This window comes from Oncorhynchus gorbuscha, unplaced genomic scaffold (assembly GCF_021184085.1).
Source record: "Oncorhynchus gorbuscha isolate QuinsamMale2020 ecotype Even-year unplaced genomic scaffold, OgorEven_v1.0 Un_scaffold_1871, whole genome shotgun sequence".
NCBI classification, from domain to species: Eukaryota; Metazoa; Chordata; class Actinopteri; order Salmoniformes; family Salmonidae; genus Oncorhynchus; species Oncorhynchus gorbuscha.
Genome location: NW_025746528.1, coordinates 48 through 23,135, shown reverse-complemented (window position 1 = coordinate 23,135; position 23,088 = coordinate 48). Strand labels below are relative to the sequence as shown.

General features: G+C 45.8%; 1 protein-coding gene across 1 annotated transcript in view; it reads right to left on the bottom strand.

Moving 5' to 3' along the window:
* LOC124024478 (zeta-sarcoglycan-like) overlaps positions 1 to 22,651 on the bottom strand; it is a gene marked incomplete at its 5' end in the record, with an annotated part of 41,768 nt that extends 19,117 nt beyond the window's left edge. The window contains 2 exons of the mRNA XM_046338375.1: positions 5,566 to 5,689; positions 22,579 to 22,651. Coding sequence (XP_046194331.1) covers positions 5,566 to 5,689; positions 22,579 to 22,651 — 197 coding nt within the window. The remainder of the gene's footprint in view (positions 1 to 5,565; positions 5,690 to 22,578) is intronic.
* Between the last annotated feature and the right edge of the window lie 437 nt (positions 22,652 to 23,088).

The following is a 23,088-nucleotide window of genomic DNA, read 5'->3' as shown; positions in this document are numbered from 1 at the left end:
GAGAGAGAGAGAGAGAGAGAGAGAGAGAGAGAGAGAGAGCGAGAGAAAGATAGAGTGAGTAGGCCTTGGGATGAGAGAAAGAGAGATAGAGAGAGAGATAAAGAGAGCGAGACAAGCAGAGCGAGTGAGTAGGCCTCGGGACTAGAGGAGAGCGAGAGGACTCTGTCAAGTCTCATTCCCTCTGATTTTAATGGAAATCCCGGAGAAGGCGATAAGATGTTCCCGAATCGGGAACCCGAACCCATTTGGATTTAATTCCAGGCTCTCCAAAGTTTTTCAACTTGAATGTAGCTCCTCTAAGTGCCAGCTGCTGACAACATCGATTTCGCGTTAAGCCCCGGTGTCCGATGTGGTTTGCGTTCCCTTCCAAATTGACAGAGACATCTATTTTCTCCTCTTCTCCCTCTTCTTCTGTCAACGTCCTCGGTCACACGAGGAATAATTGAGAATGAAAAAGAAAGAGAGAGGAAAGTAGGAGCAATAAATCTAATTGGCTGTGTTCCCCAACTTCCTCATAGAGGCACATAAGTTGTAATCTTGTGTGGCCGCCAAGGCTGGACTGATGAGGGAGGAAGTCGATGCGGGACGAAGACAGGAAGGTCAGGACGTGTCACTGGGTGTCACGGCGCACAAAGACTGACAGAACTCCGTCACACTAAGGCTACAGAGAGGTCCATCTGTTTCATAACACCCCTCGTTGTGCGTCAAAGCCCACGGTTTGCCGACAACGGTTTGTGTCAAGTGTCTAGTGCTCGTCTTACACTCTCTATGATCGTCTCTTCTCCTCTTCAGGACATTGTCCTACCTCTAATGGTAGACCCTGATGAAGACAGACAGATCTACCTCTAATGGTAGACCCTGATGAAGACAGACATATCTACCTCTAATGGTAGACCCTGATGAAGACAGACAGACCCTGATGAAGACAGACAGATCTACCTCTAATGGTAGACCCTGATGAAGACAGACAGACCCTGATGAAGACAGACATATCTACCTCTAATGGTAGACCCTGATGAAGACAGACAGACCCTGATGAAGACAGACAGACCTTGATGAAGACAGACAGACCCTGATGAAGACAGACAGATCTACCTCTAAAGGTAGACCCTGATGAAGACAGACAAACCCTGATGAAGACAGACAGACCCTGATGAAGACAGACAGATCTACCTCTAAAGGTAGACCCTGATGAAGACAGACAAACCCTGATGAAGACAGACAAACCCTGATGAAGACAGACAGATCCTGATGAAGACAGACCCTGATGAAGACAGACAGATCTACCTCTAATGGTAGACCCTGATGAAGACAGACAGACCCTGATGAAGACAGACAGATCTACTTCTAATGGTAGGCCATAATGAAGACAGACAGATCTACCTCTAATGGTAGACCCTGATGAAGACAGACACACCCTGATGAAGACAGACAGACCCTGATGAAGACAGACAGATCTACCTCTAAAGGTAGACCCTGATGAAGACAGACAGATCTACCTCTAATGGTAGACCCTGATGAAGACAAACAGACCCTGATGAAGACAGACAGACCTTGATGAAGACAGACAGACCCTGATGAAGACAGACAGACCCTGATGAAGACAGACAGATCTACCTCTAATGGTAGACCCTGATGAAGACAGACATATCTACCTCTAATGGTAGACCCTGATGAAGACAGACAGACCCTGATGAAGACAGACAGATCTACCTCTAATGGTAGACCCTGATGAAGACAGACAGACCCTGATGAAGACAGACAGATCTACCTCTAATGGTAGACCCTGATGAAGACAAACAGACCCTGATGAAGACAGACAGACCTTGATGAAGACAGACAGACCCTGATGAAGACAGACAGACCCTGATGAAGACAGACAGATCTACCTCTAATGGTAGACCCTGATGAAGACAGACAGACCCTGATGAAGACAGACAGACCTTGATGAAGACAGACAGACCCTGATGAAGACAGACAGATCTACCTCTAAAGGTAGACCCTGATGAAGACAGACAAACCCTGATGAAGACAGACAGACCCTGATGAAGACAGACCCTGATGAAGACAGACCAGATCTACCTCTAATGGTAGACCCTGATGAAGACAGACAGACCCTGATGAAGACAGACAGATCTACTTCTAATGGTAGGCCATAATGAAGACAGACAGATCTACCTCTAATGGTAGACCCTGATGAAGACAGACACACCCTGATGAAGACAGACAGACCCTGATGAAGACAGACAGATCTACCTCTAAAGGTAGACCCTGATGAAGACAGACAGATCTACCTCTAATGGTAGACCCTGATGAAGACAAACAGACCCTGATGAAGACAGACAGACCTTGATGAAGACAGACAGACCCTGATGAAGACAGACAGACCCTGATGAAGACAGACAGATCTACCTCTAATGGTAGACCCTGATGAAGACAGACATATCTACCTCTAATGGTAGACCCTGATGAAGACAGACAGACCCTGATGAAGACAGACAGATCTACCTCTAATGGTAGACCCTGATGAAGACAGACAGACCCTGATGAAGACAGACAGATCTACCTCTAATGGTAGACCCTGATGAAGACAAACAGACCCTGATGAAGACAGACAGACCTTGATGAAGACAGACAGACCCTGATGAAGACAGACAGACCCTGATGAAGACAGACAGATCTACCTCTAATGGTAGACCCTGATGAAGACAGACAGACCCTGATGAAGACAGACAGACCTTGATGAAGACAGACAGACCCTGATGAAGACAGACAGATCTACCTCTAAAGGTAGACCCTGATGAAGACAGACAAACCCTGATGAAGACAGACAGACCCTGATGAAGACAGACAGATCTACCTCTAAAGGTAGACCCTGATGAAGACAGACAAACCCTGATGAAGACAGACAAACCCTGATGAAGACAGACAGACCCTGATGAAGACAGACCCTGATGAAGACAGACAGATCTACCTCTAATGGTAGACCCTGATGAAGACAGACAGACCCTGATGAAGACAGACAGATCTACTTCTAATGGTAGGCCCTAATGAAGACAGACAGATCTACCTCTAATGGTAGACCCTGATGAAGACAGACACACCCTGATGAAGACAGACAGACCCTGATGAAGACAGACAGATCTACCTCTAAAGGTAGACCCTGATGAAGACAGACAGATCTACCTATAATGGTAGACCCTGATGAAGACAGACAGACCCTGATGAAGACAGACAGATCTACCTCTAATGGTAGACCCTGATGAAGACAGACAGACCCTGATGAAGACAGACAGACCTTGATGAAGACAGACAGACCCTGATGAAGACAGACAGATCTACCTCTAAAGGTAGACCCTGATGAAGACAGACAAACCCTGATGAAGACAGACAGACCCTGATGAAGACAGACAGATCTACCTCTAAAGGTAGACCCTGATGAAGACAGACAAACCCTGATGAAGACAGACAGACCCTGATGAAGACAGACAGACCCTGATGAAGACAGACCCTGATGAAGACAGACAGATCTACCTCTAATGGTAGACCCTGATGAAGACAGACAGACCCTGATGAAGACAGACAGACCCTGATGAAGACAGACAGACCCTGATGAAGACAGACAGATCTACCTCTAATGGTAGACCCTGATGAAGACAGACAGACCCTGATGAAGACAGACAGACCCTGATGAAGACAGACAGATCTACCTCTAATGGTAGGCCCTGATGAAGACAGACAGATCTACCTCTAATGGTAGACCCTGATGAAGACAGACACACCCTGATGAAGACAGACAGACCCTGATGAAGACAGACAGATCTACCTCTAAAGGTAGACCCTGATGAAGACAGACAGATCTACCTCTAATGGTAGACCCTGATGAAGACAGACAGATCTACCTCTAATGGTAGACCCTGATGAAGACAGACAGACCCTGATGAAGACAGACAGATCTACCTCTAATGGTAGACCCTGATGAAGACAGACAGACCCTGATGAAGACAGACAGATCTACCTCTAATGGTAGGCCCTGATGAAGACAGACAGATCTACCTCTAATGGTAGACCCTGATGAAGACAGACACACCCTGATGAAGACAGACAGACCCTGATGAAGACAGACAGATCTACCTCTAAAGGTAGACCCTGATGAAGACAGACAGACCCTGATGAAGACAGACAGACCCTGATGAAGACAGACAGACCCTGATGAAGACAGACAGACCCCGATGAAGACAGACAGACCCTGATGAAGACAGACAGACCCCGATGAAGACAGACAGACCCGATGAAGACAGACAGACCCTGATGAAGACAGACAGACCCTGATGAAGACAGACAGACCCTGATGAAGACCGCTTGTCTAAACATATTGAGTTATTAAATGATTACATCTGAGCTCCTAGAGTGTGAGGCTCTCCTTTTCTTTTTCAAATGTTCTACTCCACTAGCCTAAACAGGTGTGCATTTCTTTCGACATCTCCTATACAGGCAAGAGATGAAAAAGAAGAAGGGAAGAGGAGAAATTAGAAAAAATGCCTTTTTATATTTAAGTGACGATATACAATGATCTATTACCGGGGATGTTGGAAGTTAATTAAATAGCGGGTGTAGTTACTAAAGCCAGGCTGGGGGCCTGGAGCTGAAAGGAGAGTGGGACACATCTTGGGAACCAGCTAGGGTTCATTTAAAGGTGATCCTGTAACAGCAGGGAGACGGACTCTGAAAGTCTGACAACGCCTGAGTTGTTTAGGACCAGTCACACAAACCAGTTCCACTTCAGCAGCGGCCATTGTGCTTAGCATGCAAACAACACGAAGGGAGAGGGGACATCATGGAGTTGGATAGAGGGTGCACTTCCTGAAGTAGACGTGGACATTGAAAAGACAGGATACGAGACCCTATCTAACTCTATGGAGGGGGGCATCTACGTATCACACTGGCCTCTAACCTGTGACCTCTCACCTGCCCAGGATGCACTATGGGTCATAGCAACAAGGAAGTCTAATAGAGATTGAAGTGGTGCTTTAGGAGTAAGTTACCTTCTAAATGCCACTAAGATTTACTATGAGACGAAAGGCTCTTCCCAACCCCCCTGAAAAATACGCTTTAAAAGAAGAAGGCGACAAATAAGTCAGAACTGACATAGTTATTTTTCCTCCTACTGTTCCATGCTATCAAACTATCACAGTCTTGGAGAACACAGCTTGTATTTCCGAGTTAATTACAGAGCTAATGACAAGGTTCGCTCCAGGGAAGTCTCGACAGCGCGCTGGGCCACAGACCGAAGAGCAGACAGACAGAGACAGAGAGACAGACAGATAACAGGCACCTCATCATGACTGCAGCGTTAATGAGGTCACATCTCTCCCCCAAATAAATGGAGAGGAGAACAAAGCTGGACAAGGTTGCGCTGATTGATGGAGCTCGTTAGGTTAATAAGACACTTAATGAACTCCTGCTACTAGCATCAGTATTGTAGCCCTCCTAAAACACACACACACCCCAACAACACATCCACCCCAACACACTTCAACCTGACCCCCGTCTCCCCCCTCTCACCTCTCCTTCTGACGACTGGAGCAACAGGTCTTTCCGGCAGGAGGCCTTGAAGTCGCCCACCCCGGCGTTGACCTCCACCCCTCTGGGAGCCTCCAGACTCAGGGTCCTGGTGGGAGACTCCAGCCTGCAGAGAACCAGACATCCAGGGATTCAATTAGACAACGAATCACTTTAGATTCAAAGCATGGGTGACTTGAAGGATCAATAATGAAAACACAGTGTACAATTAGAATGTAAGTCGCCGATCTGAAAAAATAACTGGACTGAAACTTCTTTTAAAGCAGCATTTCTTTAAAAACTATAACACAGATCTAGCTGAGAGGATTTGATTGGACTGTGGTGTGAAAGGGAGGGGGGACACGAAGTGATACACAGGCACATTAGTACACATCTTTTCTCACTATTCCTCTCTCTGTCAAACACAGGCAAACACACACACACACACACACACACACACACACACACACACACACACACACACACACACACACACACACACACACACACACACACACACACACACACACACACACACACACACACACACACACACACACACACACACACACACACACACACACACACACACACACACACACACACACACACGGAAGCCTGATAGGAAGTCTCCTGTGGACTGAGCGGTCATCTGGTCCACTGGTCCATCAGGTTAGCTGGTGAAACAGGCCTCGGATAATTAACCACCTGACAGAAATGAATATATTGACTTAACGATCCCTCCTTCCAACTTCTCTGCAAAAACCCTCACAGCCTCTTTTCTTACACAGTCAGGATATCATACAATATCTATGAATAGCTCTGGTCCTTTCGGCCGTTTTAAAAGAGGAATTCAATCAGGTCATTGATTTTCTGTTGCTGCTCCGGCTGCTGTTCCGCCTGGTGATTCGAGACCAAAAAAAGAAAACGTAAAAAGTTTCCATCCATCCAGAAAGCCAGGGCCTTGGTGGTGATTCTTTATATGAAAAGACACCCGAGTCAGAGACTGTAGGTCTTATCGGTCCAGTTCATTATCATGCAGGAGCCGCCTTCCTGCTTCCTTCGCCGGCGAGGAGATCCGCCTTGACCTTCAACGCCGTCCAAGGCTTGTTTTATGCGGCGGACATGTTGTTTATAACATGACAGAGATAGGCAACGAGGGAATGCATCAACACAGTTATCGTCTTCATTTGACAACTTCTAAAAGCTCCGGGGGAACGGAGGGGAGGTAATGTAATAATAGTTCTGGTGCATACACATTGTAAGGTAGTGAGGGAGGGTGTGACAGACAGATACCATAGTCAGAAAAACTCAGAACTTTCTCCATGGAGGTTTCAGTCACAATATAAGTTAGATGTTTTCCAGGCGTATATATAGCTTGACATTCACCTTGACCTTTGTCCTTTAATGGCCCTGATGCCGCATCGCCATGTTACCATTTGAGATCTGAACCCATGACCTTTTCGGTCAAAAACCCCCCCCCACATCACCCTTCTGTGTCGCCGGGCGGGGCGACATAAATCATTTGAAGTGTCAGAGAGCGCCGAGCGATACAAAGGTGTCGTCTGGCAGGAAGAGTGAGCCGACTTGAACCATGAGAAATGGTTGGAAAATGACATTTTCAAGCCTCTGTGACTTTTGTGACTACTTTTTTGAAGTCCCCATCTCCAAGAGAAGTTATATCCCGGGCTAAACTCGCTCCATGAATCTCCCAGAGGAAAAGAGCAGGTGAGAGCCTTCAACTGGGTTGTAAAAGTTATACAACTCACAACACTTGTCACAGAGAGACAGGTAAGGGGGATGACTCGGAACTATGGGTAATGGAGTATATGGGTACATGGAGGGTGGGGGTTCTGATCACTGAAAAGTAAATGTTGCATTTCGTAAAACTCAGAGCACTTAAATGCCGAATGCCAGTCAGGTGTAAAATAGTGTGTAGGCAGGTGTGAGACTCTGTATGTGTGAGACTCTGTATGTGTGAGACTCTGTATGTGTGAGACTCTGTATGTCAAATCAAATCAAATCAAATTGTATTTGTCACATACACATGGTTAGCAGATGTTAAATGCGAGTGTAGCGAAATGCTTGTGCTTCTAGTTCCGACAATGCAGTGATAACCAACAAGTAATCTAACTAACAATTCCAAAACTACTGTCTTATACACAGTGTAAGAGGATAAGGAACATGTACATAAGGATATATGAATGAGTGATGGTACAGAGCAGCATACAGTAGATGGTATCGAGTACAGTATATACATATGAGATGAGTATGTAGACAAAGTAAACAAAGTGGCATAGTTAAAGTGGCTAGTGATACATGTGTTACATAAGGATGCAGTCGATGATGTAGAGTACAGTATATACATATGCATATGAGATGAATAATGTAGGGTAAGTAACATTATATAAGGTAGCATTGTTTAAAGTGGCTAGTGATATATTTACATCATTTCCCATCAATTCCCATTATTAAAATGGCTGGAGTTGGGTCAGTGTCAATGACAGTGTGTTGGCAGCAGCCACTCAATGTTAGTTGTGGCTGTTTAACAGTCTGATGGCCTTGAGATAGAAGCTGTTTTTCAGTCTCTCGGTCCCAGCTTTGATGCACCTATACTGACCTCGCCTTCTGGATGATAGCGGGGTGAACAGGCAGTGGTTCGGGTGGTTGATGTCCTTGATGATCTTTATGGCCTTCATGTAACAACGGGTGGTGTAGGTGTCCTGGAGGGCAGGTAGTTTGCCCCTGGTGATGCGTTGTGCAGTCCTCACTACCCTCTGGAGAGCCTTACGGTTGAGGGCGGAGCAGTTGCCGTACCAGGCGGTGATACAGCCCGCCAGGATGCTCTCGATTGTGCATCTGTAGAAGTTTGTGAGTGCTTTTGGTGACAAGCCGAATTTCTTCAGCCTCCTGAGGTTGAATAGGCACTGCTGCGCCTTCTTCACGACGCTGTCAGTGTGAGTGGACCAATTCAGTTTGTCTGTGATGTCTATGCCGAGGAACTTAAAACTAGCTACCCTCTCCACTACTGTTCCATCGATGTGGATAGGGGGGTGTTCCCTCTGCTGTTTCCTGAAGTCCACAATCATCTCCTTAGTTTTGTTGACGTTGAGTGTGAGGTTATTTTCCTGACACCACACTCCGAGGGCCCTCACCTCCTCCCTGTAGGCCGTCTCGTCGTTGTTGGTAATCAAGCCTACCACTGTTGTGTCGTCCGCAAACTTGATGATTGAGTTGGAGGCGTGCTTGGCCACGCAGTCGTGGGTGAACAGGGAGTACAGGAGAGGGCTCAGAACGCACCCTTGGGGGCCCCGTGTTGAGGATCAGCGGGGAGGAGATGTTGTTGCCTACCCTCACCACCTGGGGGCGGCCCGTCAGGAAGTCCAGTACCCAGTTGCACAGGGCGGGGTCGAGACCCAGGGTCTCGAGCTTGATGACGAGCTTGGAGGGTACTATGGTGTTGAATGCCGAGCTGTAGTCGATGAACAGCATTCTCACATAGGTATTCCTCTTGTCCAGGTGGGTTAGGGCAGTGTGCAGTGTGGTTGAGATTGCATCGTCTGTGGACCTATTTGGGCGGTAAGCAAATTGGAGTGGGTCTAGGTGTCAGGTAGGGTGGAGGTGATATGGTCCTTGACTAGTCTCTCAAAGCACTTCATGATGACGGAAGTGAGTGCTACGGGGCGGTAGTCGTTTAGCTCAGTTACCTTAGCTTTCTTGGGAACAGGAACAATGGTGGCCCTCTTGAAGCATGTGGGAACAGCAGACTGGTATAGGGATTGATTGAATGTGTGAGACTCTGTATGTGTGAGACTCTGTATGTGTGAGACTCTGTATGTGTGAGACTCTGTATGTGTGAGACTCTGTATGTGTGAGACTCTGTATGTGTGAGACTCTGTATGTGTGAGACTCTGTATGTGTGAGACTCTGTATGTGTGAGCCTCTGTATGTGTGAGCCTCTGTATGTGTGAGCCTCTGTATGTGTGAGACTCTGTATGTGTGAGACTCTGTATGTGTGAGACTCTGTATGTGTGAGACTCTGTATGTGTGAGACTCTGTATGTGTGAGACTCTGTATGTGTGAGCCCGCAAGGCAAGAGCAGCAGGGAGGTCACCTGAAGGTGTTTCAAGGCTTCTCCATCTTCACATTTACAAACTAATGCACCGTGATCCTGTTTCCAACCATGATCCATCCAGTATAACATACTACTAACTACAGTAGATTCCCTGACAAATCCTTAGGTTGGGTCGAAAAATGACAAAGTAAAAAAAGACATTTGCGTCCTGCCCGTCTGCGGCTGTGAAATGCAGCCCGGGAAATTGCAAATGGCAGTGAGACCCTGGGAATTTTGGGATTTTAATTTCATGAAAATGTAATTTCATGGCTCCATGCATCCCATCGGTGATAATTGAATCAATAGTGAAAAGACTGGGGTCCGTCCTTCGTTTCTGCCCGGGTCGCTGACGTGACGTACCCGACGGATGTGTGTCAGAACTTTTTTGCCGTGTTTGCGGAAAGAGAAAGAGAGAAGAACAAAGAGAGAGAGAGACAACACATATACACCCTCAAAGTAGTAATCACTGAGCTCTTCAGTAAGGCCATTCTACTGCCAATGTTTGTCTATGGAGATTGCATGGCTGTGGGCTGAACTTTATACACCTTTCAGCATCGGACTTTGCTGAAATAGCCAAATCTGCTACTTTGAAAGGGTTGTCTACATATTTGTGTATAAATAGTGTATACACACCTCAAAGCAGTAGTTAAATACTATTTTATTACACAAAAGCTTCCAGTCAGTCTCTCGTCACATTTACATAAAACATCCTCATCTGGCTGTCCTAATATGGACCCCATACTTCTCATCCTAATATGGACACCGTACCAATCAAATCCAGTACAAACCAGCAACTGAAACTCCAGGCTACGCTCTGAGAACAGCAGTTCTTACACGGCTAGCAACACAATCAGAACAAGGCACAAGCAGCTCTTTAACTTCCCATGGTGCACTGGGGCTCCCTGCTGAGAGTGTGAGTGGCTCAAAGCGGAGTGCCAGTAAAAGTGGCCTACCACAGACCGCTGTGAGAGGCTAACATGTCCCGGGGTGAAAACAAACAGATGTATTGAAGTGGAACTAGTAGGGTGAGAGTTAGAATAACAAGCTGATATGTGAGCAGCCAGACTTAGACACCTTTAGGGTTGGAAAATTCTGAGTAACTTTCCCAAAATTCCCAGTTTTTCCAGAAATCTCTGTGGAATATTTCTGGAAAACTTTAGAATTTTGGGAAAGTTAGCAGAATATTTCATCCCTACACCTCGTTCAACATAGACCAGCTAGGCTTTTAGGGCAGGTTCTCTGAACCTAGAGATTCTCTATTCCTTTAGTTCAGGAATAGGTTTAATCAGTGTCCGGTAAACTGGACCACATTAGACCAGGGGTTTGCAGTTACTCGGTGTGCAGGCTTTTGTTCCTGCCCAGCATTAACCAACCTTATCCAAATAGTCCAATCACAAACAGCCTGAACCATAATTAGTGTTTTAGGGCAGGGCCTGAACAAAAGTCTGCACATCCATTACATCCAGTCAGTCATGTGGTCAGGAGAAACATATGCTTCATATTTGATGAGCTGGAAATACAAGTCTTTTGAATTGGGTAAAAGAAAAATAAATCGAGAAATAATCTATATGTGGTTTTATCTCCCATTTCATCCAAGCTTGATGGAATCTGTTGTACTACTGCATGCCACCCCTCTGAGCGACCATATGTTGACTCATACTGCCTCCTGCTAGGAGAAGAAACACCATTGTTCGTCTGCCTGAAATGCCTGTCAGGTAGTCTAAAAGTATTGATGAAAACACTTCCATAAAGACAAGATAAAAGAGAGGGAGAAAATGAGGACAGTAGGAAAGAGAGGAAATGAGGAAAGGAGAGGAAAAGAGGAAAGGAGAGGAAAAGAGGAAAGGAGAGGAAAGGAGAGGAAAGGAGGAAAAGAGAGGGAAAGGAGAGGAAATGAGAGGAAATGAGGAAAGGAGAGGATAGGAAAGGAAAGGAGGAAAGGAGAGGAGGAAAGGAGAGGATCACTTTTCTTGGAGAGGGACTGAAACGTCAGGCGCTTTTGAGGTGATGTGACATTTCAAAAGAGAGAGAGCGACATGGGGGAGGGAGAAAGAGAGCGAAAGAGAGAGATAGATAAAATGGGTAATACAGAGTGTGGTCCTCACATAAATCTGTGCTAGATGTGTGAGAGAGACAGAGAAACAGAGAGAGAGATGATGAGGGAGCTCCTCACATTATTCTATCTGTGCTAGATGTGTGAGAGAGACAGAGAAACAGAGAGAGAGATGATGGGGAGCCGTAACAATGTGACATATTGTTCCACATACAGTGTCATTGCCTCTTTCCCTGGTCTCACGTGGTGGAGGGGAAACGTCCGACATTCCCTCACTCAGCACAAAAAATAAAATGCTGGGTCAGATGTAAGGTATTTGTGAAGATAGCACAAGGACCCTCTCCTCCACCCAGTGGCAGTAACACCTGCAGTCCCAGGCTCAGTCCCAGGTTCAGTCCCAGGCTCAGTCCCAGGCTCAGTCCCAGGTTGAAGTGAAACGACACATAACACCAGAAAGGCCGCTAGCTAAATCAGTGCAGGCTTCACAAGAAATCAATGGTTCAGGCTTCTGGGGCGCTCAGTCAATCTGGCCCATGCAGCCCACCACTGGAGTGAGTCTATACGCTATAGGAGACGATGGATAGGGTGGATATTCTGCTGTGTGAGGCCGGATTCATAGATCCACTTCCAGCTGAAGTGGTTGGTGGGTTAACAGGAGGTATTAAAACCACTCTGAAGCATCATAACTGGGGCCAGTAGGTTTATGGTAGTAAGGATAATCTAGGGTGGATATTCTAGGGTGGATATTCTGCTATGTGAGGCTGGATTGGTATCCCTCCTATCTGAAGTGGTCATTTCACTTTCTAAAGTTATCAATAGCATGGCATTAAAACGAGGGTAGGAAGAACTCAGGCATTCAGTTAGAGTCTGCCCATAACTTGAGATCTGTAGCAATTGGAGATTTGCCAGTGTATGCCTGTGAAACTCCAGTTAGGATTTGAGTCAATAACTAGGCCCCGAAGTTACTAACACCATGAACACTACTGCACACTGCCCTATCCCATCTGGACAAGAGGAATATCTATGTAAGAATGCTGTTCATTGACTACAGCTCAGCATTCAACACCGGCCCTTGGTCTCAACCCTGCCCTGTGCAACTGGGTCCTGGACTTTCTGAAGGGCCGTCCCCAGGTGGTGAAGGTAGGAAACAAAATCTCCACTTCGCTGATCCTCAACACTGGGGCCCCACATGGGTGCCTGCTCAGCCCTCTCCTGTACTCCCTATTCACCCATGACTGCATGGCCATGCACGCCTTCAACTCAAATCATCAAGTTCGCAAACGTTTGCAGCTGTTTGATTACCAACAACGATGAGACAGCCTACAGGGAGGAGGTGAGGGCCCTCGGAGTGTGGTGTCAGGAAAACAACCTCTCACTCAACGTCAACAAAACAAAGGAGAAGATTGTGAACTTAAGAGGGAGCATCCCCCCCATCCACATCGACGGGACAGTAATGGAAAGTTTTAAGTTCTTCTGCGTACATCACCGACAAACAGAAATGGTCCACCCACACAGACAGTGTGGTGAAGGAGCTCCTCTTCAACCTCAGGAGGCTGAAGAAATTTGGCTTGTTACCTAAAACCCTCACAAACTTTTACAAATGCACAATTGAGAGCACCCTGTCGGGCTTTTTCACTGCCTGGTACAGCAACTGTACCGCCCTCAAACGTAAGGCTCGCCTGAGGGTAGTGAGGTCTGCGCAATGCATCACCGGGGCAAACTACCTGCCCTCCAGGACACCTACAGCACCAGACGTCACAGGAAGGCCAAAAAGATCATCAAGGACAACAACCACCCGAAGGACTACCTGTTCACCCCGCTACCATCAGGTCAGTGCAGGTGCATCGAAGCTGGGACCGAGAGACTGAAAAACAGATTTTATCTCAAGGCCATCTGACTGTTAAACAGCCATCACTAACACAGAGGCTGCTGCCTACGTACAGACTCAAATCAATGGCCAATCAATGGATCACTAGTTACTTTAAATAATGCCACTTTAATAAGGTTTACATATCTTACATTACTCATCTCATATGTATTTGTATATACTGCTCATTCATATTTTATATATATATTCATATATGTACATATTCTTATTCCATCCCTTTACATTTGTGTGTATTAGGTCGTTGTTGTGGAATTGTTGGATTTCTTTTAGATATTACTGCACTGTCAGAACTAGAAGCACACGCCTTTCATTACACTCACATGAACATCTGCTAACCATGTGTATGTGACCAATAAAATGTGATTTGATTTGAGGCCTGTGATATATATATATATATATATATATATATCCGTTTTAGTAAGGATTTACTCTCTGTATACAAAAGCTCATGTTACAGATCAACAATATATTATAGGGTGAGGATGGCTGCATTTACACAGACAGCCCAATTCTAAACTTTTGCACAATTATGAGCAAAGGATCTGATCTGATTGGTCAAAATACCAATTAGTGAAAATAGATCAGAATTGGAAGGTGGCCAATCCATTCAGATCCAACTCGCAGATCCAGGTGTTGCCAGTAAATCTAACAAAAGCCCCTGAAAGTCCCAGCTGGTGAGTGTTTTCAGAGTGTTAAAAAAAGAAAAATGGTTGAAGACGATAATGATGTTTTGGTTGGAAGTAAAAGAAGAGGACAGGTGATTAGACTAAGAGCCGGAGCTTCTCTCAGTCACTACATCTCTACTAGAAGGCTACTGATGGCTCAATAAGTATCATTTAGATTTTTTTACCAGGAAGGCAGACGGACATCAATATGCCCGGGGCCACGCGGGCCTCCAAACCGTCTACGCCCGTTGCCGTGGTTACGTCTGGAGGGTGTCGGCAGCTGTTGTGGCCGCTTAGAGAACAGAAGGCGTGTTTCGGCGGTGAGATAGTTTGATAATATCAGGTTTTTGGGGCCCGCAAATGTTTTTTCTCAGTTTGAGCAAGACTAGGAGAAATGGCCAGAGGGTGTTTCGGTTTGAGACGAAAAAAACAGAAACTGATACACATATACACACGCAGATTAACTATAAACACATGTACACACACACACACATGCAAATGTACTGTGTTTAAATGTAACTTATTTCCAATTGCCCCCAGAAGAAATGTCTAACCAAACATCAAATGAACAACGGTAAACACTGCACTCCATTAGCTGCAGCTTGTTCCAACACATGCTGAGGAGACGGGGAAACTCCCAGCCTCCTACACACTGTACTGTAAACCCATTTATCTGGGCTGGACCGGACACATACAAACGGACCGTTTTAGAACACAGACAGTCTGCTTCACTCAGCTAAAATCTCCCACTCTGTCTATAAATTCCCCTTTCCAGAAGAGTGCTTCCTGTACAGTAAGAAGGCCCTCTGATGAGCGAGCACTAGGTGGAAGTTGGCCGCAGATACAGATCTGCGATCAGTTTCCTCTCTCCACATCAACACCTTAAGGTAACTGTCCAGTGTTTCCAGATTTCCATGAAATATGACTTATAATTACAATATGAGTTAAATAGTTTTCCTTCCCAAAAGTTAAGTATGTTAAAAATCAGCTTTTCTATGATTGAATTGTGTGGGCGTACCCCAACAACAGAATGGTGTGGACGTATACAGGTCATTAAAAATATCCATGACAAGTAAACAGCTGATTGGCCAGCTGAGATTTTTTAAAGTGTTTTTTTTTAAAGTGGGAGTTTTTCTTCAATGTATTCTTTGGCCACAAATACAACTATCGGACAAAGGCGTGTCCGATCAACCGCAGGCAAAGGCGTTTACATCAGAGCAAGACAGAGAGAAGGGCTCTAGCAGTGGTATTCATAGACATTGCCAAGGCATTTGACTCAGTGGCACATGAACACTTAATCCGTGTCCTGAAGGAGAGGGGACTGGATAGCCATATAATCAGACTAATCAAGGACTCCTACGAGGAGATGTGTACGAGAATAAAGGTGAAGGAAGGAACCTCACCGCCAATCGAAATGAAAGTGGGAGTGAAACAGGGAGACCCAATGTCGCCCCTCCTCTTCAACATTGCGGTGGACCCTATGATTCACAAGCAATGTGCGAATGGGAGAGGGATACAGGTTTGGGGGAGTAAGGTGACTACTCTAGCATTCGCTGATGACTTAGTGCTTATGAGCAGCTCTTTGGGGAGGGCATGCAACATAACATCCAAATATTGGAACATTTCTGTCCACCTTCTGACCTGTGCGTGCAGCCAAAAAAGTGCCATGGGGTCATAGTGAGACGTGGGGGTGGAGCATTCACTGTCAATAACTGTCAGGCATGGACAATCGAAGGAGAAAAGCTTACACCGGATTGACCCAGATAAATCAGAAAAATATCTGGGCATGAAAGTGAACCCCTGGCTGGGGATTTGAGAGTACAAATCCTCAAGTGGGTCAGCAGAATCAATCAAGCGCCACTACAACCCAGCCAAAGAGTAAGCGTACTAAACGCATACGCAGTCCCCGAGTGATATATAGGGTAAACCACGGGGACATCAGGACAGTCAAACTAACTATCCTAGATGGGATGGTTAAAACAGCAGTGAGAAAGTGTCTGCACCTACCTCCGTCAACCTGTGACGGCCTGATCTATGCAGGAACAAAGACGGCAGCTTAGGCATTGTGAAGTTGGCAAAAATGATAGCAGCAATCCAGGCCTGAAGGTTATTTAACCTGGCAGTGTCGTCAGACCCACTGACAAGGGCGCCAGTCAGATACACAATGCCACAGGAGGAATTTTCTAAACTGTGGATACGGGCAGTGGGAGTCCCGGAGCAAACTCCGAAACTGGGAGAAAGCCTAGATGCTATGATGCCAGTCGGGGAAGATGGCTCAAGCACAAAGGGAGCAGAGGTGGAGACAAAAAAGCACAAGCAGCTGTGGAACAACCCCTCTAACTGGAGGTCGAAAGGATTGGAGGATTGGGAGGCGCTGCCAAGCCAAGGAAATGAAACTGGCAGGTTCCACCAAGACAAGATCAGCTACTGCTGGCTTGCAGATCCAGCAGCGTTGCGATTTAAACAGCGACACTATGAAGCTGCGCTTAAACTGAGGGCAAACGTACATCCTACAAGGGAGACTTTGGCTCGCAGATCCAGCAGCGCTGGGATTTAAACAGCGACACTATGTAGCTGCGCTTAAACTGAGGGCAAAGTGGAAGCCATATCCAGAAGGTTGGAAATAATATCACCCATACTAGGGCAATGCCCGGCAGTGAAGGCAGCCAGGCTGAGAAGTCAGCCAGGCTGAGAAGGCAGCCAGGCTGAGAAGGCAGCCAGGCTGAGAAGTCAGCCAGGCTGAGAAGGCAGCCAGGCTGAGAAGTCAGCCAGGCTGAGAAGGCAGCCAGGCTGAGAAGGCAGCCAGGCTGAGAAGTCAGCCAGGCTGAGAAGGCACACTACTTGCCGAGGAAGCAGCGAAGTTGGGGTGGAAAGCTCTCCATCTGCTATAAGCGACCTGGGTGTCCAGCCTGCTGTAAAACTAACATGTCAGCAACCAGGCCACAGAGCATCATAACCTCTGGGTTCACAATGACACGGCTATATACAGAGGCTGGTACACGCATACACACCAAATGATTTACATAACCCAACTCTGTTCAGGCCTTTTCCTATGCCTGTAATGCCTGTTTCAGTGGAACTAATTCATGGTTGACGGAAGAGAATGTTAGAGAACGTCCTTGTTGCTCAATGTCCCGGTAAATCTACCTGATAATGAATAAACGGCGCTTTGGTTTTTGTCATAAAAGACCCAGATGGTTGTTCCTGTACATAGCCCACATACTAAAGAAATACAGCGCCGGCTGCGTTGACCTTAGCCAAGGATTTTCATTAACTTCCAACCCACCTGATCCGTTGGACATTATTATTAAAATGTGCCACAAGAGTGAAGCGAATCGTCAAGCTTCCCACAGAACCAACTTCCGTTTCGAGCCAAACCTCCATGAAACGTTTCCTTACTTTCAGTCAAACTTGCGAAAAACAAGTTCACTTCAGAGAAACTTTCCTAAAGAGCCACATTCACTTCAGAGAAACTTTCCTAAAGAGCCACTTTCACTTCAGAGAAACTTTCCTAAAGAGCCACTTTCACTTCAGAGAAACTTTCCTAAAGAGCCACTTTCACTTCAGAGAAGCTTTCCCAAAGAGCCGCATTCACTTCAGAGAAACTTTCCTAAAGAGCCAAGCTCACTTCAGAGACACTTTCCTAAAGAGCCACATTCACTTCAGAGAAACTTTCCCAAAGAGCCACATTCACTTCAGAGAAACTTTCTTAAAGAGCCATGTTCACTTCAGATAAACTTTCCTAAAGAGCCATGTTCACTTCAGAGAAACTTTCCTAAAGAGCCATGTTCACTTCACAGAAACTTTCCTAAAGAGCCACGTTCACTTCAGAGAAACTTTCCCAAAGAGCCATGTTCACTTCACAGAAACGTTCCTAAAGAGCCACACTCACTTCAGAGAAACTTTCCCAAAGAGCCATGTTCACTTCACAGAAACATTCCCAAAGAGCCAACTTAAATCTTTACTTCATGAGCATCACTGTACTGCACTGTGGCTTTGGAGGGAAGGGGGATATGTGGGGAAGATCTCTCCCAAAGCCCTTGACTGTGAGTGGGGTTGGAGTCTCGAAGTGGTTCCCCTTTGACCGGGGGTAGGGTGGTAGAGTTGTCAGGGGGTACAGAGAGGGAAGAGGAGGATATCGACTGGACCTGTTCCTCTGTAGTTCTTTGGATGAGGCTTTAATTGAGTCTGGACCTCTGTGAACTCTATGGCTTCATCCCAAATGGACCCTATTCCTTATATAGTGCACAACTTTTGAATAGGGCCCATAGGGCTCCGGTTAAAAGTAGTGCACTATGTAGGGAAAAGTAGTGCACTATGTAGGGAAAAGGGTGTCATTTGGGGACGTAGGCTATGTGTCGACACGTCCAACAGCTTGATCAATGCGTATCTGATTATGGAACCAGTGTTAGCTAGTGGAATTAGCTGATTGCTGATGACACGCACTCCCTGTCTTCTGACTCTTGTTTGAGATTTTGTTCTCTTTAATCAAACTCCTGTCTCTCTCTCTCTCTTATTTTACCGTCTGTCTCTCTACTGTCTCTCTCTTCTTTTACCTTCTGTCTATACGGTCTCTCTCTCTCTCTCTCTCTTCTTTTATCTTCTGTCTCTCTCTCTCTTATTTTACCTTCTGTCTCTCTCTACAGAGGACAATAGACACAAACTACAGAGGACAATAGACACAAGCCACAGAGGACAATAGACACAAACTACAGAGGACAATAGACACAATCCACAGAGGACAATAGACACAAACTACAGAGGACAATAGACACAATCCACAGAGGACAATAGACACAATCCACAGAGGACAATAGACACAAACCACAGAGGACAATAGACACAAACCACAGAGGACAAATAGACACAAACCACAGAGGACAATAGACACAAACCACAGAGGACAATAGACACAATCCACAGAGGACAATAGACACAAACCACAGAGGACAAATAGACACAAACCACAGAGGACAAATAGACACAAACCACAGAGGACAATAGACACAAACCACAGAGGACAATAGACACAATCCACAGAGGACAATAGACACAATCCACAGAGGACAATAGACACAAAACACAGAGGACAATAGACACAAACCACACTTACACTACTTTTTAGTAGTTAATATGTGATGTAGGAGAAAGAATTTGGGTTTAGGTGGAACCAATATGCAAAAGTTTCAACAGGGTATTCTAGGAACAGGGTCCGGGGTTCATCGAAAGGACTTTATCCCCATTTTCCTGGGGTCCCCATCAAGCAAACTGTGTCCAAACTTCTAAAAGAGTCTATAACTATTGGCGTGTCTATCCTGCTGCGTAGGCTTGTCTGCTTCCCAAATGACACACTATTCCCCTTAGTGCATTACCAGGACTCTAGAGCTCATAGGACTCTGGTCAAAAGTAGTGCAATTAATAGGGAATAGGGTGCCATTTGGGATGTATTCTATGTTCATTTGTATTTTAGAGGGTTACACCATAACATACATCATTAGCCTCAAATAGACTCCATCAAGTCATTACACGTTTCATTTACTTTAACTGCAAAATCGGGGACTTTTATAGAGAAAGGGGAAGAGAACGAAAGAAGGGGGTGGGGGTGGGGGACAAACGACCACGGCCAACAAGCGGATTTGATCAAAAAATGAAAAGTAAAAAAGTGATACCAAATCCAAAAACAGAGAAAGAAGCCCTGATCCAGATAATTAGCAGCGATTCACCTCGATCGCCTGTTAAGTAGGAGTCCTAATGAACACACTTATATTAAACAACTATGAAAAAGGTGGCGATAGGAACTTGATTCATTTCTATGTTTCCATTCTGCCGAACAATTAATGAGTGAGAGACGAGGGAGTGAAATATGTAAAGCGTGTAATACTGAATTAACCCCTGAGGCGGAGCGGAGAGAAAGGCCACGGCCGGTCAGTCAAAAATGCGTCACATTTCAGTTCACTCAGAGGTAAGGGATGAGATGAGTGCCACTCTGAATTTATTCATATGTGTCATGCATTCTGTGTGTGTGTGTGTGTGTGTGTGTCAGAGAGAGAGTGAGAGAGAGAGAGTAAGACCGAGAGAGAGAGAGCTCCTGTGAAATGGGGGTCTGTTTCATTATGTCCATGCTTGGTGAGGAGAACAGCGTGTGCTGTGTTCAAATGTGTGTGCGCACGCGCGTGTCTGTGTGTGTGTGTGTGGCAACTACCCGGTGTATTGACGGAGAGAAATCGGAGAGAAATGCCATTTGGGTTGCACCCAGAGAAGGTATAACAATATGATACATAAAACACACCCCTCCCTCCCTCCTCCCTCCCCCTCCCTCCTCTCCCTCCTCCCTCCCTCCCTCCCCTCCCTCCTCCCTCCCTCCCTCCCTCCCACTATCTTTATCACTCCCTCCGTCTCTCTTCCCCCTCCCTCTCTCTCTCCCCCTACTCTTCCCTCCCTCTCTCTCTCCCCTTTTCTTTCCCCCCCCCTCCTCTATCTCTCTCTCCCCTTCTCTTTCACCCTCTCTTTCCCCTCTCTATCTCCCTCTCCCTACATCAGTCCCTCCTTCCCTCCACTCCTCCAGCCCAATCCATGCCCATCAGTCCCTTTCTCTCTCCAGAACTTAATCTGCCTGACAATATACAAATGAGCCTTCCACATTTGCATAAAAACAGTTCATAGGTGACTGGAAGCTGCCCATTAGCTCTCCATCATACCCGTCTGTCTCTCTCTCCGCTAATCCACACATTTATATACTGCGCTGTATGCTAACGCTAGCGCTACGCTAGCCTGTCTGTCAGTCTCAATCCACTTTATATACATGTACGTTACCGCTATCATGCTACCGCTATGCTAGCTGGCCGCAGGGCCCTTAGGCTATCGTTTTAAAGGATTATTGTTATGACGCACAATACAGACACTGATATCGGAGCTGCTTGACTGTTCAATCAAGAGGATGTAAGTGTTATGGCCAGCAGTCAATGCGGCTGTCGGCCAATGAGACGAAAGGTATATAAATCGGTGAGATTTGATTGGCTGATGAGAGACCAGCGATCAAATACCTCAGCCATCAAACTGTGTTGAATGGATTCACAATAAGAGTACACAGCTGTATTGAATAAAGAGGAGAATGACATGTTCACTTGCTATTGAAGTCTGTACCCAGACGGCGGCGTGAGGCGAGACACCCCCCAAGGCAACATCCAGGCCCACTGGCATCAACATTGTCAGTTGAAACAATAGAAACCAAACTCTTTAGGCAAGCCCACCTGTACAACAGTAGGGGAAACACTGTGTATGCCTTTCCACTTGTCACTTTCTCAAGGATCCCTTCTGCCTTCCATACAATAACAAAACAGATATCAAATAAGATATCTGATCCTGGATCATTTTAGATCGGGTGATTACATGGAAATGGGGATTGCTGATTATAGTTCTGATCGAGGATCAGGTCCCCCTTCTCCATGTAATGTTATTCATGACGCTCTGAAAGACAAAACTGATCCTAGATACTCTACTCTGAGGCCAGAGGAGGCTGCTGAGGGGAGGACGGATCATAATAACGGCTGGAACGGAGTGAATGGAATCATCAAACTATCTGTTTGATGTGTTGGATACCATTTCACTTGTTCTGCTCCGGTCATTACCATGAGCCCGTCCTCCCCAATGAAGGTGTCACCAACCTCCTGTGGCTGAGACGCTTTATGAATACAGACCCTGGTTCATTCTATCCATCAGCCATTGACCGAGAGGGCCAATTCAGTGTGCCCCTCGGTGACCCTGTATACAGCATCTCATCTGATCCTTACCTGGGTTTCATGTAGATGACTGGAGAGTGTATGGAGGAGCAGCCTGGCCAGGACAGCCCTCTTAAAGAGCTGTATAACTGCACTGCACTACAGTCTCTACTTTACGCCACATCATGATGACCACGTCGCCAAGGCCGACGGGTTTTATAAAGTCACGTCAAGGGCTCTCAAAACACTACTGGAATAAACACGTATGGACACACATAACACACACACATAACACACACACAATAATCACACACACACTCTCCCTTCCTGTTAGTGACTTTGGGGTATCTTCAAAGTAACAGTAAATGAGTGTGTGTGTGTGTGTGTGTGTGTGTGTGTGTGTGTGTGTGTGTGTGTGTGTGTGTGTGTGTGTGTGTGTGTGTGTGTGTGTGTGTGTGTGTGTGTGTGTGTGTGTGTGTGTGCGTGTGTGTGTGCGTGTGCGTGTGTGTGTGTCCGTTTGTGTGTGTGTGTGTGTCCGTTTGTGTGTGTGTGTGTGCGTGTGATTCCAGAATGCTTACTTGAGATCCTGGAAAGGTTCTGCTCTGATGTGGGATGTCTCCACTGAATGTCCGAAGACGACACCTTCGTTCCCTGAGAAAGACAATAGAAAGACAATAGAAGAACAATATAATAACAACATGAGGACAATAGAAAGACAATAGAAGAACAATAGAATAACAACATGAGGACAATAGAAAGAAAATATAATAACAACATGAGGACAATAGAAAGACAATAGAAGAACAATATGAGGACAATAGAAAGACAATAGAAGAACAATATGAGGACAATAGAAAGACAATATAATAACAACATGAGGACAATAGAAAGACAATAGAAGAACAATATGAGGACAATAGAAAGACAATAGAAGAACAATATGAGGACAATAGAAAGACAATAGAAGAACAATATGAGGACAATAGAAAGACAATATAATAACAACATGAGGACAATAGAAAGACAATAGAAAGACAATATAATAACAACATGAGGACAATAGAAAGACAACAGAAGGACTGTATGGG